Consider the following 18225-nt stretch of genomic DNA (forward strand, 5'->3'; position numbering starts at 1 on the left):
TTCTCTTAGATTTTTTTATCGAAGATGTTTTAAAATGCACCAATTTGTCTTTTTAAATTTCATTTTTTTTTGCGCAGTGTCTGTGTGTGGGGGGTAGCGGTGGGGGGGGGGGGGGGGTGGGGAGGGGGGGAATTAAAACCCAATATTTACCTGTATTCCGAATATGCAGTCGATTAGTAATTTTTTTAACTTATTACCTCAGAATTTTTCTAAGAATGCTTAAAATACATAGTTTTGTCTTGTATAAATTCTAAATTTCTTGAAGAGGACCCCGAATCCAACTCTCTTCGTGCACTCCAATCATGCAGGACGGTAATGTGTATATTTCATTCAGATGTGCTCAGATTTTTGTGCTTGAAATGCACACTCTGTCTTATACAGTGTGAACTATTTTCAAGGAGGATTCGCCCCACGATCCATTGTTACACGTGATTGTGTGTACATTTCAAAACTATTTTGTTCAATTTTTAAACATATAAATTAACTTGTTCAATTGTAAAATCGTATACTGTACCTAAGCCCATACATGTAACAGTCTATAACATAGTCACACCCGAGACTTACAGTAACAATGTATCATCTTCTAAATTTCTAGTGCTGTCTAAAACCGATTGATGAGCTTTGTTTGGATGTTATTCTATTAAAAAGATGCATCTCGTTATTTTTGAAAACGGAAAACCGTCCATGATTAAAAGTGTCACCAAGATACTTGGATATATGTAGTTAAAAATGTATTTTTTGATAAATGCGTTTTCTGTGTAATAATTTTAAAATAATTGAACCTTGATATACAATTACGCAGAAAATAGATAATAACAGCATAAAAATAACGACATTGGGATACCAATGTTTACATGTTATAAATAGCAATAATTTACCTTCCTCATCACAGATCCAAAATGTGTATGAGTCGATATAATGCCGAAAATTTATTACTTTATCTAATTACATTCGAATTGATATTTATTTGTTTTTTCTTATGAAAGTTTGTCCCACCCCATCCCCCACCCCACCCCCTGACCCCATTTCGCCCCTTGCCGTTCCTTTCCCCTCCATCAATATTTAGCATAATTTAATATGTACTTGTTGGATGTTCGAAACAACCCGTCTGAAATATCTTTCCATTACAGCTTCTTTTTTGGTGGGCCTATTATGTAAATGCGTGGCGCTGGGGCTGTGTTTTTGGTGCTCTGTGCTTCCGAAAATCTACCCTTACCTATTATCTGTTTTAATCTAAGCCGGTATTTGTTGTAAATTTTGTAAACGGTCAAAACATCAAATGTTCTTATTACCCAACAATTGTTGCATTTATTGATAATATCGCAGGATTTCTTAGGAGACCAAACAAAATTAACACCTGAGGTTTTATACTTTAGCACAATGTATTTTGCATTTGATCTTAGATTCACATAGATACAAAATCTTTGTTTATTTCTATCATTGAGAGAGATTGACCGTCTTTGCTTCGCCTAAAAATTGCGTATTAGTTCCAAAGATAAATCTGAAACTTAGCTGACCTACTTTTTAAAACGCATTATAAATACGCAATAACGCGGGTTTGCATGTACAATACTGCATTACGTAATCAACATCAGAGGATCCCACACTTTTCATTACAGCTTAATACGTAAAAGTTCTCCTTGGAGAACGCAGTCAGTGTTTGGGTATTTGTTAAGTAAGTTTAGAATTATATCATTAGTATGCTAAAATAAATGTGAGAAAAAGTTTATGAATTATTTTACCTTGGGAAATTAGAAATTGCAGTTAATTATGCTAATTTATCTTCTGACAGGCTGGTGAGACAGATATAAACAAGAATGGAGAAATTAAACTGGGTTTGTTACATTTATATCAGTACTGTTTAACTTTGTAAACGTAAATATATCTTATATTCTTATATGTCTGTAAAGTTTTGTAAAAATATTTTTTTTTAAAAGCATAAAAATTTGCAATATTTCAATATTTACCTTCTGTTTGATATCAAGTTAGTCTTTTTTGTTGTTGTTTTCTCTGTTGCTGCTTTTGTTGTTGTTAATGTTAAATAACAATCTTTGATCTTTGTCGAGAATCATATACGAGTTAAACATTATTCAGATGATAGTATCTTGAAGTTTGCTCATATCTTAAACCATCTGATTTTTTGTAACAATTTTTTAAGAAATCACCCTCTGAGATATATAGCTTAAATCTACTATTTATATTTCCATTTACAGAAGCGATGGCTCTTCATATGTTCCACTGTATGTGTGATTGTGATTGGTGGGGCCTTTCTATATGTGTATCTCTCTCACAACCTGAAGTACGTATACGTTTTCTTCTGTCTTTTTTATTTTCCCTTTCTTTTTTTTAAAAATGCTGAAAAGGAAAACAGCCGATGGATGACTTTTATTATGTAAAAGGCTATAATACAGTATCAAGCCAAACAATTCTGCACAATGCGCATTAATTGTTATCGTTTAAGTTTTATTGAATAACGTTAATCAGTAACGTCATAAATAATTTGACTAGACTATGCGTAAGTGAACGTTTCTAAAACTGACCATTCATGATTAACTTTATTTATTATGTTTCATGATAATATCAGTAAGTCGGAAACTAAAAACGAAGCCAAAATGGACACACTACAAAGCAGGAGAGCTTCTTACATGCATGGGCCTGAAGCAATGAACCATGTTCAAAGTAATGAAACATGGACAGGGATAGAGCCCATGACGCTGACAGACTCGCTCAGGCGGCAAAGCGATATAGAATTGCTTTCCAGTAAGTACTGATATAAAACAGATTTTTAAAAATATCTTTAATTTTATGACTGAGTCCATTAAAGAATAATTCGAGTAAAAGCATAGAAAACTACCAAGCAAAATAATAGCAGACTTGGCTTGAATCTGTACATTGGGAGGTAATGATAAGGCAACATCCCTCACGCTAAGTGAGTGCCGACGTAAGCGAAACTCTGTTGCAATAAAATTGAATGGATTTCATGATCCCAGAGGATAAGAAAATATTCAGTACTGAGTCTAAGTATTGGAGTACTGAGTCCAAGTATTGGAGTACTGAGTCCAAGTATTGGAGTACTGAGTCCAAGTATTGAAGTACTGAGTCTAAGTATAAAAAAGACTGTTGTTGCAATAGTGTTACTTTCAGCCATTTATTACATATGTTTTTTGGAAGTCATATTACTATTTTGTAATATTGAAAATGATAAAACTTTCCATTCAGACGTTAAGGCAAAAGTTATTCTGTATTCTACCCCTATTGCATTTTTCATTGCGTTTATAGAACTGACATACGCGAAGAAAGCAAAAGTAACAGAGTTGGTAATGCTTGTTTCAAATAAATCATTTTCTTATAGCATCTCCGTAAACATTTGCAGATATAGAACATGCAAGAAATTTTCAATTTAATGTAAAAAAAATCTATTTCAGACAGCCGTGTTACTACAACACTAACAGTTAAAAACGGGGGCCCATATGGATTATGGTTTACACCGCAATTTTGCCCAGAAGGAACGTTTGCAAATGGATTTAATATGAAAGTATGTACTTTTATTTTTTCTTTTTGATTTGGTCCTTAACTTTTGTAATAAAGTACATAAACCGCGATTCCTTTAACTGAACTTGGAAAATTAAAATATGGCTTAGCGAAGTCTAAAAATTGTTAGTGAAGTATAATCTTTTATAAACCTACGTTTCAACCAAAACTTAAATAAACAGTCCATGGGAATTAAGTAAAAGCTGCAAGCCAGATCCCCCACCCCTCCCGTTAAGGATAAGTGAAATTATTATTTTGCAGTACCAACACCGTAATGGACCTGACGCCGACAATACTGCACTGAACGCTATTAGTCTTCAGTGTGCCGACAAGAACGGTGTACAGCAAAAGTTACACAGACCTATACAGTCCGCGGCAGGTCATAGAGGTCAATGGACTAGAGATAATTTCTGTCCAAAGGGAAAAGATGCTCCTCTATTCTTGCAGAGATTTGCCCTTAGGGTGCAAACAAAGGTACATTTTTTATTGAACGATATTTCTACATGGCATTTTAGTATATTTCTCGTATGGTATCCCGAAATGTGAACAATAGATTCAAATTGCAACTTTAGAAAACATTTCTATTGAAGATAAGTGTTCTGTTCCATTTCATTATGTTTGATAGGTAACTGCCTTCAATCATTTCGAATCTACCAACTCATTTAATTTCAGAAACAAACTGGGGATGACACCATGGCAAACGAAATCCGATTTTCATGTCGTGATTTACAGCGGATCCACCATCCTCATAAACTAGTAGGTCATATTGCTGGAGCCGAGGGTGAATATGGACAATGGAGTAAAAAGTGTCCAAAAGGGTCGGCAATATGTGGGATTCAAACTCGAATAGAGGGTCATCTATCAAAGGGCGATAACACTGCTTTAAATGACGTTCGTTTCTTCTGTTGTGACTTTATCTTAAAGTGAAAATAGAATGTTTCACGTTCTGTACAATTTTAATTACAATTTTGTACTTGTAACAGAACAGAGATTTTTCCGGTTCCGTGGAAGTTACAACGAAGTACGGCGTGATTTGTTAGCATTCACATTCATAAATATGAGTTTGACTTTCTTTCCGTTTTGGTTTTCTGGTGTCAGGGTTTTAACATTTATGAAGTTGTTTTACAAAAGGGATTAATTCTTTGTAAAAGTGATGCTATGCGAAGATGCACCACAAACAAATGAGTTTATATGCGCATTTAAATGTGCATAAACATTTTGCATGTGTGTATGTGTGTTTAGTTTATGTTTGGTATTTTATGCTTTTGATGAAGTTAACTTACGCCCATGCAGACGTATAACTGTTCCTGAGAGTTTAGATATACATGTATTTCACATACTAGTATTGTGTTTTCATATGTCAAGTTAAACTGTAATGTCCTGAATAAAAAAATGACAACACGGGCAGAAGTTCAGGAAGTTCTAGTTAGCCCACCATCATCAGATGGTGGGCTATTCAAATCACTCTGCGTCCGTGGTCCGTCGTCCTTCCGTCCGTCCGTCCGTTAACAATTTCTCGTTATCGCATCTCCTCAGAAACTACCAGGGGGATTTTGACCAAACTTTGTCAGAATGATGTATTGGTATCCTAGTTGTGTCCCCCTGAAAATCAGACTGGTTCAATATTTTTTAGTGAGTTATGGCCCTTTGTTTATTTCTATAATTTACATAGATTTATATAGGGAAAAACTTTGAAAATCTTCTTGTCAAAAACCACAGAGCCTAGGGCTTTGGTATTTGGTATGAAGCATCATCTAGTGGTCCTCTACCTAGATTGTTCAAATTATTTCCCTGGGGTCAAATATGGCACCACCCTGAGGGTCACATGGTTTACATAGACTTATATAGGGAAAAACTTTGAAAATCTTCTTGTCCAAACTACAAAGCCTAGGGATTTGATATTTGTAATGTAGCATCATCTAGTGGTTTTCTACCGAGTTTGTTCAAATTATCCCCCTAGGGTCAAATATGGCCCCGCCCCAGGGGTCACATTGTTTATATAGACTTATATAGGGAAAAACTTTGAAAAACCTCTTGTCCAAAACCACAGGGCCTAGGGCTTTGATATTTTGTATGTGACATCATCTAGTGGTCCTCCACTAAGATTATTGAAATTATCCCCCTAGGATCAAATATAGCCCCGCCCTGGGGGTCACATGGTTTACATAGACTTATATAGGGAAAAACTTTGAAAATCTTCTTGTTCAAACCACAAAGCCTAGGGCTTTGATATTTGTAATGTAGCATCATCAAGTGGTTCTCTACCAAGTTTATTAAAATTATTCCCCTAGGGTTAAATATGGCCCCGCCCCAGGGGTCACATGGTTCATATAGACTTATATAGGGAAACACTTCTTTTTGTCGATAACCTACAACATTCAAATTTGGACCACATGTATAGTTTTGAGAAGCAAGATGAACCTTGATATGAGTTGACCTTGATCTTGACCTAGTGATCTACTTCCACATTTCTGTAGCTACAGCCTTCAAATTTGGACTGCCTGCATAGGTTTGTGTCCCGAAACAAACTTTGACCTTGACATTGACCTAGTGACCTACTTTCACATTTTTGAAGGTACAGGCTTCAAATTTGGACCACATGCGTAGTTTTGTGTTCCGAAATGAAATTTGACCTTGATTTTGACCTAGTGACCTTCTTCCACATGTTTCAAGCTACAGCCTTCAAATATGGACCGCATGCATAGTTTTGTGTACCGAAATGAACTTTGATCTTGAGATTGACCTAGTGACCTACTTTCACATTTGTGAAGCTACAGGCTTCAAATTTGGACCACATGCATATTTTTGTGTTCTGAATTGAAATGTGACATTGATTTTTACCTAGTACCTACTTTCACATTTCTCAAGCTACAGCCTCCAAATTTGAAGCACATGCATAGTTTTGTGTAACAAAATGAACTTTGACCTTGAAATTGATCTAGTGACCTACTTTAATATTTCTCAAGCTACAGCTTTCAAATTTGAAACACATGCATGGACCACATGCACAGTGTTCTGTACCGAAATGAAATTTACCCTGATTTTGACCTTGAGCTAGTCTTGAAATTTGGAACATTCAAAAAATGGCTCAATGGTGGGCGCCAAGATCACTCTGTGATCTCTTGTTGATGAACAAAATGGTTTTCGAAAGAAACGTAGCTCAGTTGACCATTTTTTATGTTCTACCAATATTATTGAAACACGTCACAAGTTGAAGTTTACATTTTGTACGTTCATTGATTTCAAAAATTAATAGATGTAAACTTCTGAAGAAATTAGACAATACAATAGGTTTATCTGGAAAATTATTAAAATCTGTAAGATCCCTATGTAGTACTGTTTTGTCTTGTGTAAGACTTAATGGATTATGTATTGATTGGTTCAATGGCTCATGTGGATTGAGACAAGGTTGTGTCTATCACCCCTTCTGTTAATTTCTGCATCAACGCCTTGGCTACATATTTGAAGTCATTTAATACAGGAATAGCTTTTGGTGAAGAAATAATATGTATTTATAATAATAATAATAATAAAGCCTTTATTTAACGAGGAAAACTCATTTGACGAACAACATCAATCTTCCATGAGGCCCTCAAAACAATACATAACATATACATCTAAAATATTTACATGGTACATTGTAACATATAGAAGACAGACAAGTGCATTTAATACCAGTATTTTGTTTATACTGTAACTATACGAAGTGCAATATTAGAAATATTAAGTATTATGATTGTGTGTTGTGCCAAGCTATATATAGTGATTTGAACTGCCCTACTGATGATACTCTTTTTATATGACTTGGTAAGGAATTCCAGATAGTAGCACAGAATATGTAAAACTTGTTTTAAATAGTTCAGTTTTCGGTCGAGGAAGGTATTTAACTCTGTGCTGATGATATTGTCTTATTAGCTGAAACCGAACATGACTTACAGTTTTTATTAGACTGCCTTAATGACTGGTGTTGTTCAATAGAATTGAGTTTCACTGGGGTGTAAAAAATCATAAGATTTTGTTGATAGTTATTCTTATTTTGGTCTTGTATTAAATGAACATTTAAACTATAACATAACACTTAAAGCTGTAACCCGCATTAGGTCTTTTAATTGCTGTGGAGGTTTTACATAGGATATTAATAAATATTGTATGATTCTTTAGTCAATGATTATGGTTCATCTATCTAGGGTAAAAAGAAATCATACTCTTGTGTGAATGCTGTTCAAAAAGGCAACGCGTTTCTTCCTTGGAGTCAGGAGATACACCTCAAATGTAGCTGTAAATGGTGAAATGGGATGGGATCCCCCAGCTGTACGACAATGGAAATCTGTTTGCAATTTCTGGGCTAGTATTTCTTCATCCTAGAATTGATAAACGTGTCACACAATGGGCAAATGTTAAGTCGAGTAATAGATGTAAGAACTGGTTTCATAGTGTTAAGTCGTATTTGGTTAGTCTAGATCTGAATCACGACTGTTGTATTGATACTTCAATACCTAAACATATTTTTATAGCAACAATTTAGGCAACGTCTATGCGTATGTATGTTAATGATTGGAAGCCCAGATTGAATCAGGTAAATAGTACCAGAAATAGAGATAGATAAAAGTTGTGCACCAATTCACTGTTTAAATCTGAATTTAGTATAGAACAGCATTGTAAAATTATACTTCCAAATAGTCATAGTAAATTCTGCTGTGGTGCGGCACCATTGAGAATTGAAACGCGGCGTTTTGGAGGTATAGATATTGGAAACAGAAAATGTCATTTTTGTGATAATTTAGAAGATGGAAAACGTACACTTTTGCATGGATTGCCACAGTCATGTACTATGACGTTAAAGTTGACTTGTTTAACAAAGCCTGTTTTTATAAATCAATTTTTTTTGTATTATATCAAAACAAGATCAGATAAAGGAAATATGTTCCAACCCAGTATTGATAAGAGATAGTACAAGAGCCTGTTTCAATATTTTAAAAGAAAGATCTTTTAAACTACGTTGATAATGTACGGTCATCTTTTACTCTCTTTGACAGAATATAAGATTTATTTCACACTATGTACATAATGTACCTTCGTCTTGTTTTCTCTTTTAAAGTTTGATAAATGATAATCCTAGAATGATATTGCTAATCAGTTACTTTATGATTTGATCATAAAGGATATTTGTTATTTTTTATGTACCACTTTTTTGTTGTGCGCTTTTAGCGCCCGTTTACTATTAAGTGTCTTATTCTAAACATTTTAATGCAGTATTCAAACCTTGGATTAGCAGTAACAATCTAGTATTTGGGATATGTATGACCGTTATTCATACAGTAATGTAAATGTCAATCAATAGTTCATTAAAGGTCTCTTGTAATTCATTTACGAATGACACTATACTTTAGTTAAACATGTTAATTTTAAGCATGACATGTTTTAATATGATAACATGTTTTAATTTCATGTATATTGTACACTGATCATCATAATTAAATATATATGTCCAACGTGTCGAATGGGACACCTTTTGCTTTATTCAAAAAATATGTTCCTTGGATTTAATACTCTCTGCCAACATTTTTCTCATTATTCGGATTCATTGTCACTTCTGAAGAGCGTAAGGTCAATTTTCCCAGTATGTAGTTGAAACATCAAAAGCCTTCTTGTCAGAAACTGTTCGCTTGATTTTAAAATAGTATTTACACAAAATGTAATGTTCCTGGGTTGACCATTTACGAAAATCGTTAAAATTAATCTTGTTTGTCAAAACCATGGCGGCAAAAACTAAACATGGAAAACCCGTCAAACAGCATCTTCTCTTATTTTTAAATGATTCACATAAATGTTCCTTGGTTGAAGTCTCTCAAGATTTTCTAGGGTATTCTGATCCATAAAAAACATGGCATCCGGAGGGGGTGGGGACGTTGTTAATTTTCTCTATATGTGCATAATAGACGAAACTTTAAAAAACTTGTCAGAAACTGCCTGTCCAATTTGTTTGGGTTCTTTAATCGCATGTTAATTGGGAAACTCTTTACCAAGCTTGACAATGACAATGAGCCATTAGATGGTATACGCATACGCGGTAAACAACATTGACAGGTTGGAGTTTCATGATCTCTAGCGCTTTATTGATCAGACTCCCTATATATTGTATATATCTTACGCCATAGTTTAGACTCCGGTCCTAATGGCTCATTGTCACAGGGGCAAAACATTTTCTAAATGACTTTTTGGCATTTTTTTCTTAGAAAACGTAATGATTGTAATATATTTAAGTGTATATGGCTCATGGACCCATACTGCATCCTAGGTACGCTACTGTCACCTGTGCACTGGTTATGTTAACTGCCCACCGTTACATGACTGAAATACTGTTGAAAAACGGCGTTAAACAAAAAACAAACAAACAAACTGATGGCATAAAGTAGTTTTGCACGTTCAAATCATTTTTTTACTACAATGTCGAATTTTATTAAACCCTGATTTTCATAACTTTAGAATGAACTTTAAAATAAAAACGATAAGCAAATAAAAAACATTGGAGTCGTGAGCTTATTTTTGCACTAGATTCGTGTGAAAAAAGGACCGGGCCAACAAGTTCTCCTGATGACAGTCTAAGAGAAAGTTACAATTTTGATGACATTTTTGCAAATAGAATTTTTCTACAATGTAGATTTTAAGACACTTCTCATGATTACAAACGAGTTATATTTATTCATTTACGTCTTTACCTTACGTCTGTTACAGAAAACGATAATTGCTTGAATTGCGACACACATTTGGGCACATGCCCCTTTAAAGCATTTGAATCCTGTTTTACAGAAGCCACTTTAAAACGTATTTGTTTACTTCACTAAATATTTAGATTAAATGTGACTTGAACTTGGTATAAAATAATACCTGTTGAATGCGGAAGTAAAATACCGAAACATTTATTAATAGGGAATTACGTAATTATATACGCTCTAGTATTTAGTATTTACAAATGCGGACACAATTATAGGTCACATTGTTACATTCCTGCTACCTCCAGACATTATTTCAGGTACGAGCGGGCACATGGTGACATTCTTTAAGTCAGCTAGATGGTTTTCTCATGTAAATACCCACAGCGGCAAGGGGGCATTTTATTCAAAGTCAGCGACCTAAACCACATGGTCACGGTTAAAATAAAGAAGACCAGCTATTTATGCTTATAGATCAACACTTTGTGAAGAAAGCTTGTCAATTCTTGGCGGAGGGAAAATTTAGGCGAACAAATCAGAACAAATCATCAAAGTTTAGAACATTGCAAAGTTGTAAAAAATAAGACCTTTTCTTAATTTGGTTCTAGACTTCTTTTCGTCTTCCTTTGCTTTATTTATTTGTAAGAAATGTAACATAATGACAAAAATATGAAATAGCGACAAATAATATTTAGCAAGGAGCAGAACACTTTTGAAGAAAGTCAATCTCCGGACCTGCAAATCCCGAAACTACAACTTAATAATCGAGAAAGAAATGTATGCTTAGTCCCGTGTTTCTGTCGTAAACGCACAAACACTTCTGGCGGCGTCATCCCCGGTAATATCTTCTCCATTTCTTCGTGTATTTCCGTCTCATTTCTTGTATATTTCTCAACCAAATAAACGTTAGTTGACTGTAGAAGTATTTCAGATTCGTCCGGGATCTGAGAGTATCTCTCAATGTCTAAGCCAAGAGCGTCTTCAATTAGAATAAAAGTTTTACAATCAGAATATATTCCTGCTATCAAGGGATCCGTGGATGTGCTTGTTATTTTCCGAAAACTGAATTCTGGTTGCGAAAAATCCGGATGGTATACGCATCCACGGTAAACAACATCGACAGGTTCGAGCCTCATGATCTCTAGCGCTTTATTGATCAGACTCCCTACCTTACGCCATAGTTTAGACTCCGGTCCTCTTGGTCTAGTATTTTGTAGTTCTTTGTTTAACCTTTTGTAGAAAATTCCATTGTTTTCCGTTTTAGAGAGAGTACACGACGGATTAGAAAACATGTTTATAAGTATAACGGCATAATAACTGTCCCGGCTATCCAACGCATTCGGTGAGTTAAACAGAGACTGTGCCTTTGTACGAGCGACATCAATGCAGTCAGGTATACCGTTATACTGTTGAAATATCCCAAACCGGCGAAGAACTGACTGTACTCTGCTGGCAAAATCTGGAAAAAAAGTATAATTTAATTTTAAAGGCAAAGGTACAAGACATTTGTTGTGACATCTTATGTGACTTGTGCGCTGAACCGAGTAGCTTTCTTTTTTTTTTTTCTTTTTTTTTGCACGTAAAACAGAGAACTGAGCATGCTGGTAAATAAAGTCTGTGTCGTCAAGGTAATGGACCCGTGATGACACTCGGCACTTTCCGTGTGATTACGTATCCTCGTTCGGCATTCTCCGGATGTACAAGCATGCAAAAACATCACATGCGGAGACTTCGTGATTTTCCATTTTCATTAGATGTCCTACCAAGTAAAACTTTCTTTCGTGACTTATGCGTCAGCTGAAAAGCTACTGTTAAGTTAAGTATAAGAGTCTTTATTAAATTGAGTATCTGTTTAAGTAAATGTATATTTATTATGTATGTATATGTACGCATTAAGTGTTTGTTAATACAGTCATTGAAAATAATAATGAATTATTATCATTGCTGCCGTATCAGATCGTAAAACATACCTTTATGTAAGATTGTACTGCAGGGAAACAGAAAAATCATCAAAATACATCCCGAATATACCATTTTCACCAAGATGCACTTTAGAGTAGAGCTCTACTACTAAATTTTGAAAAACTTATGCCGAAATGGACAAAAAATGTTACTTTATTTTACCTACAAAAAATACGGAAACTATGTCGAATCATCAAATGAAATTAGTGAAGTAGTGCACACGTAACATGTTTCAGTTAGATCTACGCTGTAAATAATAACACGTAACAAAGCGGAAGTCGTGACATAGTTTTGTATTGCCTTGTAATGTACGCCAAATAGTTGTTCTATATAGTTATGTTCGCACCGAAATAAATTTTCTACCCAAATACAACTCAATTCGAACATTTTGTGGCACGACATGTATTAAATATATGTTTTATTTCTTAATTAGTATCATTCTCGAAAACAAATGCATCTAGTACAAGTAAACTGATGTTAGGTTATACGGTCACACTATAAATTAGAACACGCGATCTCTGGATTTGAAAAGTAATAAAATGTACAACACCCCTCACGTCCCTAGCACCGGTTTAAACGGAATCCTGTTACACAACTACATACAGAATGGACCCAAAGGGACCGAAACATTTAACAACATCAAGTAGTTCAAATCCTGCATACATTGTGCCTCAAATAAAACTTATAATTGACCACTTAAAACTAAATGTTTTTTAGCCCACTGTTCTGCCGATATATAATAAGAGAAAATAAATTAAAAATGCAAGTTTGTAAAACTAGTATTACCTCCCTTTATCTATCTTCAATGAGCAACCAGGATAGATTGGAAATATATGAGTTCCGTTTAAAACTTGCATTTTGGTTAAGAATGTTGAAATATCCCATTATCAGTGAAATATAAATGTAAAGTTAGAAAATATATTGAATTCTAATGCGATTGTCTCTGTTAAAACACGCTTACGTTAGAATGACGTCACGTTAACGTATGGTGACGTCATAGCTTTTGTTGCGACCAAAAAAGAGCGCTACTATATTTTATCTACTGTTTAAGATTAAGGGTATATTAGAATCGAAATAATTTGTAGCAGAAGAGTGTTTTAACACTATTCATACACTCGGGCGGTAATGCGTCGTACAAATAATTTCACGAGGGCACAGCCCTCGTTAAATTATTACGCCCGACATATAACCGCCCATCGTGCATTTGTCTGTGTCAAAAATATTAAGTTATAAAAGAGGTAAAGATAAAAGTGTATCAAAGCACTAAATAAGTATAATTCTAAGCAAAAAGGGGACATAATTCATAAATATTGGTGCAAGAGTTAAACACCTTGTGTCATATGATGTGGGTGATGATGTGGAACAACTTCTTCAAGTTTAAATCAAATCCATTTTGTAATTACTAAGATAAAGAGAAAATGCATCAAAATTAACCATAAATTCTAAGTAAAAGGGGGCATAATTCATGAAAAAAGTGGTGTCAGAGTTATGCACCTTGAGATATATGATGTGAGAGATAAGGCTGAACAACTATTTTAAGTTTGAATCAAATCCTTTTAGTAATAACAGAGATAGAGTGAAAGTGCACCAAAACATTAACCTGAAATTCTAAGTAAAAAGGGGAGATAATTCATCAAATATTGGTGCAAGAGTTATGGTCCCTGTTCCATATGATGTGGGTGGTGATGAGGAATAACTATTTTAAGTTTGAAAAAAAAATCCATCAAGTAATTACAGAGATAAGGAGAAAAAAAGAGAAAGCGTAAAAAAAACTTTAGCCAATTCGGGGACGTGGAAGGACGCCGACGCCGGGATGAGTAGGATAGCTCTGCATATACTTCGTATAGTCGGGCTAAAAATGAAAAAGGTCACAAAATGTTGATAAAATGTTACTGACCACCTTTAACTGTCCCAGATAAATTGCTATATGACATAATATGATAGGTGGAAATACCCTACAATTTTAAATGATTATTTTAAGACAGATTTTATCTTGATATGATTCATGCCGAAAGACAAATTAAGTAATGAATGTTATTGTTATGATGTACGAAATAAACATAGTATGAAGTCGGATATATTTATTGTTCACCGCATGGTACATAGCTATTTCTGTAATATTGAATTGATTACTTAATGACTTCACAATTTATACAAGCAAGACATCAAGGACGTTTCAACAGAAACAAGTGACCCTGTTCTCCGCAAGTAACTACTAACTTCCTACGTGAATCATATGTTTAGGACGAATGATTTCAGACACGATGTCTTATAGAACATATACCTCACGCAGTGACCTAACTGTCCCTATTGAGCTAAGCGGGCGGACAAAGCCATTGCAAAGCATTGTTTTTCTTAACTTATCTGGTTGTTAATGACGTATGACGGTATCAGGTATGTCGTACTAGCAAAACATTACAGTTCATTGGCAAACAAATCGGGTCGTATTAATACTGAGACAACCATGTTTTATCATATCTAAAATTATACGAGAGCGTAGCCCAAATGAATAATTAGAAGCAACGTACAACCGATTCAGATAATAAGATACGTTCTTATATGCTTGTCTCTGTTAAAGCACTCTTACGCTAGAGTGACGTCACGTTAACGTGCGGAGACGTCAAAGTTTTTGTTGCGACCAAGAAAGAACGCTTCTGTATTTTATCTACTGTTTTAGATTTAGGGCATATTAGAATCCAAATAATTTATAGCACAATCGTGTTTTAACACTATTCATGCACTCGAGTGGTAATACGTCGTTCAAATAAATTCACTCGGGCTGCGCCCTCGTGAAATTATTACGCCCGACGAATAACCACCCATCGTGCATAAATAGTGTTTAAGCACTCCTTGCTATAAGTTATTTCTTAAATAAAACATGGCACTGCTTTATTTTATTTCGATTCTAGTTATGTCTTTTATCTAAACAGGTAGGGAAATAGGGAAGCACTATTTCGTGGTTAACACGAGGATATGCGACAACGTTTACGACAAAATATTTACATTCACCCCAAAATTATGACGTTCATTTCGTATGAACACTAAAAGGAAAGGCCCTCATGGTTCAGTCCCTACGCATCTGAACTCTGACACGTGGTAAATTAGACGATAAACCACCAGAAGGCCTTGATTGTTTTCATTCTGACTTGCACATTGACATATTTTAATGAATATTGTACTGGGCTTCATTTACCCGAAGAGTAATATATCGGACGTCATGCGGGAATTTTACGTCATTATTGACGTCAAAATGCTCTCTTACCGGTCCGTGCGTCAACCATTGTTAATCGCAGAATATGCAGAGATTAATTGCCTTCTTTGTTTAATTGGAAATAAAATCGAGACATGTTAGTATGTAAATATAAAAAATGAAACTTTTGTTTTCGGTGTTCATGCGAAATGAACGACAGAATAGGATTATATAAATACCATATGGCAGCGTGTGTGACATTGATATTGTCAACCCGAGGGCAGAATGTCACCCGAGGCGAAAGCCGAGTGGTGACATTCTCTTCCGAGGGTTGACAATATCAATGTCACACACGCTGCCATATGGTATTTATTTTATTATACCGAACAAAACTAAACACATAAAAAAAGTTTTTAAAATGTTTTTGATTCATTTAATTCAATACTTTCATCTTTAGCGCGGTAATCAGTTATGTACACATTGAATAGCAACGTCATTACAATATGATATTGTGTACAAGGGAGGCAATCATGTGGCTAAAAACTGAAGCAGTTATTTGCTCTTATATGACATTCAAAATATCAGCGCGGTCACATGACCTCTTGGTCACGTGTCAAAAAGGTTGAAAAGGTTTCTGATAGTCAAAATATCTCCTTTTCGGGTAATGGGAGTTTACCATTGTAGAGAAAAGTGAGGTATAATAAAAGAAAATATTCTATAAAGGAAAAAACTATAGGAATTCTCTTTAAGGTATTGATTTCAAACATGACATACAGGTAGGTGGCAATGACACGATGTCCTGAATTCATGAATCGGGGAGGTAGATCAAAGGTCAAGATCACAGCAATGTCAAATCTGTCTGTCATATTTTATGTCTAGTGCATAACTTAATAACAGTTTTTTAAAGTTATTACTTTATATAAAAAAAAAAAATATAACTTAATAACAATTCAAGGTATTGACTAACTTGGCGGAAAGCTAGATGACGATAATATGATGTGAAGAGCGGGTGAATTGGGTCGGTAAGTAAAAGGTCACAGAAACAAATTTAGCTAAGTGCAAATATGTCCCTCTTTAAGGTATTCGGAGCGTAACTTAAAAATTGACATAAAACTGGATACGTAGGTAAGTGTCGGTAGGACATTAAGTAAAGATCGTATAAACTAGGTCAGTAGGTCAAAGGTCAAGGTCACCAACTGATCTCTCGCTCAAATATGTCTATCATAGCACAATTTAAAAACTTATTTATTGCTTTAAAACTTAGAATATTGTAAGAGGTTATGAAAAATAAAATTATGTCCTAAGTGTAACATTCAACATTATTCTCTGCAACCCCCACCTCCCGCTCCCAAAAGATCGTTTGCTTTTTTTAAATTTTTATACGCCCGTTTTGAAAAGAAACGGACGTATTATGTGATGATCTATGCGTCTGTCTGTCAGACCGTCCATCCGTCTACCATAATTCGTGTTCGGAGCATAACTTTATAACTATTAAAGGTATTGGCATATAAATAGATGGCGATGAGACGATGTGCAGATTGCTTGAGCCGGCTCTGTAGGTAAAAACTGAGCTTAAAGTGCAAATATGTCCTTCTTATTTAGTGTCCGGTGCATAACGTATTAAACATTCAAAGTATTGACTTTAAACTTGGCATGTAGTTTAGTAGTGATGAGACAAAATATACAGAACATAAACCTGGTCTACACGTCAAAGGTCAAGGTCACAAGATGAACTAATAGGTAAAGTCTGTCCATCATATTTAGTGTCCGGAGCATTTATGAACCATTCAAGGTATTGACTTCAAACTTGGGATGTAGGTAGGATGTGATGAGACGATGTGCAGAGTGCATGAACTAGGGTTGGAGGTCAAAGTTCAAGGTAAAATCTGCCCATCACATTTCGTGTCCAGACGTAACTTTAAAATATTACTTTACACTCCCCCCATCAATCCCAGCAAAAAAATAGAAGAAAACATCGTTTAGTTTCTTGCCCTTTTGTATCCTGTCACCACCACAGCACACAAACACCTTGCACCTATCCCCTCCCCACCCCCATCCCCCATCCCCAAATTGCTTCCGTCCTCCTCAGATATAACCCTACAAGCGTATATTATTCTTTAAAATACAGATAGATGATCGGTGCAGGATAGTTGGAAAATAAATTATACGTAAATTTCGTTTTCTCTTGAAAAAACCTGTCTTTGAAGGTATGTTATTATGAAAGGGATCCATAAGCCCAAATTTGGAAAATATGGTATGTGTTTGAAGGTCAAGATGAAATGTCTGTACATCAATGTGAATAACTTTGGACTAGGAGAAAATGTGTGCGAGTATCAAAGAGATCCATTAAGAAATTAATGGATTATAAGCAAGGTTAAACTTTGTGATAGACAGACAGAGCAAAAACAATATGCACCAAGATCATTTGATCTTGCGGTCATAAAAATACTGGAACATATTTTCTGAAAATCGTGCAGCTCACTATTTAATTTTATCATTATCCATATGACCATATGACCAACACAGCCTGAAGCGGTTTGTTATTTACAATGTTTTTGCAGATCTTGTGTATTTATAAGTCGTAGTCATATTTTAAAAAGGTGCTTGTTTCTTAATTGTACAAATTAATTTTTGAAACATATAATAGTACAAATTCATACTGTGGTTAGTTTCAAATGTGTATTAATATCGATAGCCTAATATACATTACTGTTTAGACACACAAACGTGTTATTTCGTGTTTATTTTTTTTTTTAGTACGTATTTCTAATAATCGTTCCCGTTTTTAATTTAGTGTCAAATCGGCGTAAAGTAAAACTTTAACACAAA

General features: G+C 34.8%; 2 protein-coding genes across 3 annotated transcripts; one reads left to right on the forward strand and one right to left on the reverse strand.

Moving 5' to 3' along the window:
• Positions 1 to 1593: 1593 nt before the first annotated feature.
• On the forward strand, positions 1594 to 9037 carry LOC123548752 (vitelline membrane outer layer protein 1 homolog). 2 transcript variants are annotated; one of them, XM_045336276.2, is made up of 7 exons: positions 1594 to 1675; positions 1793 to 1835; positions 2214 to 2299; positions 2585 to 2760; positions 3426 to 3535; positions 3793 to 4005; positions 4204 to 9037. In XM_045336276.2, exons 2-7 carry the CDS (start codon positions 1818 to 1820, stop codon positions 4456 to 4458), a joined length of 858 nt encoding a protein of 285 aa, XP_045192211.2. In that variant the 5' UTR covers positions 1594 to 1675; positions 1793 to 1817; the 3' UTR covers positions 4459 to 9037. The 2 variants fall into 2 exon arrangements, with proteins under 2 accessions (XP_045192211.2, XP_053402038.1); XM_053546063.1 differs by lacking the exon at positions 1594 to 1675 and having other exon boundaries at positions 1682 to 1835.
• Positions 9038 to 10832: 1795 nt separating this feature from the next.
• On the reverse strand, positions 10833 to 12369 carry LOC123548755 (uncharacterized). Its single transcript, XM_045336280.2, has 2 exons — positions 12215 to 12369; positions 10833 to 11703 (listed from the first exon to the last, which is right to left on the reverse strand). The coding sequence occupies exons 1-2, from the start codon at positions 12276 to 12278 to the stop codon at positions 10967 to 10969; spliced, it is 801 nt and encodes a 266-aa protein (XP_045192215.2). The 5' UTR covers positions 12279 to 12369; the 3' UTR covers positions 10833 to 10966.
• Between the last annotated feature and the right edge of the window lie 5856 nt (positions 12370 to 18225).

This window comes from Mercenaria mercenaria, chromosome 6, assembly GCF_021730395.1.
Source record: "Mercenaria mercenaria strain notata chromosome 6, MADL_Memer_1, whole genome shotgun sequence".
Lineage (NCBI taxonomy): Eukaryota > Metazoa > Mollusca > Bivalvia > Venerida > Veneridae > Mercenaria > Mercenaria mercenaria.

Excerpts from the sequence above, each read along its gene's own strand:
- LOC123548755 (XM_045336280.2), bottom strand. The coding sequence starts at position 12,278 with ATGGTATATTCGGGATGTATTTTGATGATTTTTCTGTTTCCCTGCAGT. Across the intron at positions 11,704-12,214 it reads CAGTACAATCTTACATAAAG|ATTTTGCCAGCAGAGTACAG; the intron begins GTATGTTTTACG and ends CTTTTTTTCCAG.
- LOC123548752 (XM_045336276.2), top strand. Across the intron at positions 2,761-3,425 it reads CGATATAGAATTGCTTTCCA|ACAGCCGTGTTACTACAACA; the intron begins GTAAGTACTGAT and ends AATCTATTTCAG. Across the intron at positions 4,006-4,203 it reads CCCTTAGGGTGCAAACAAAG|AAACAAACTGGGGATGACAC; the intron begins GTACATTTTTTA and ends ATTTAATTTCAG.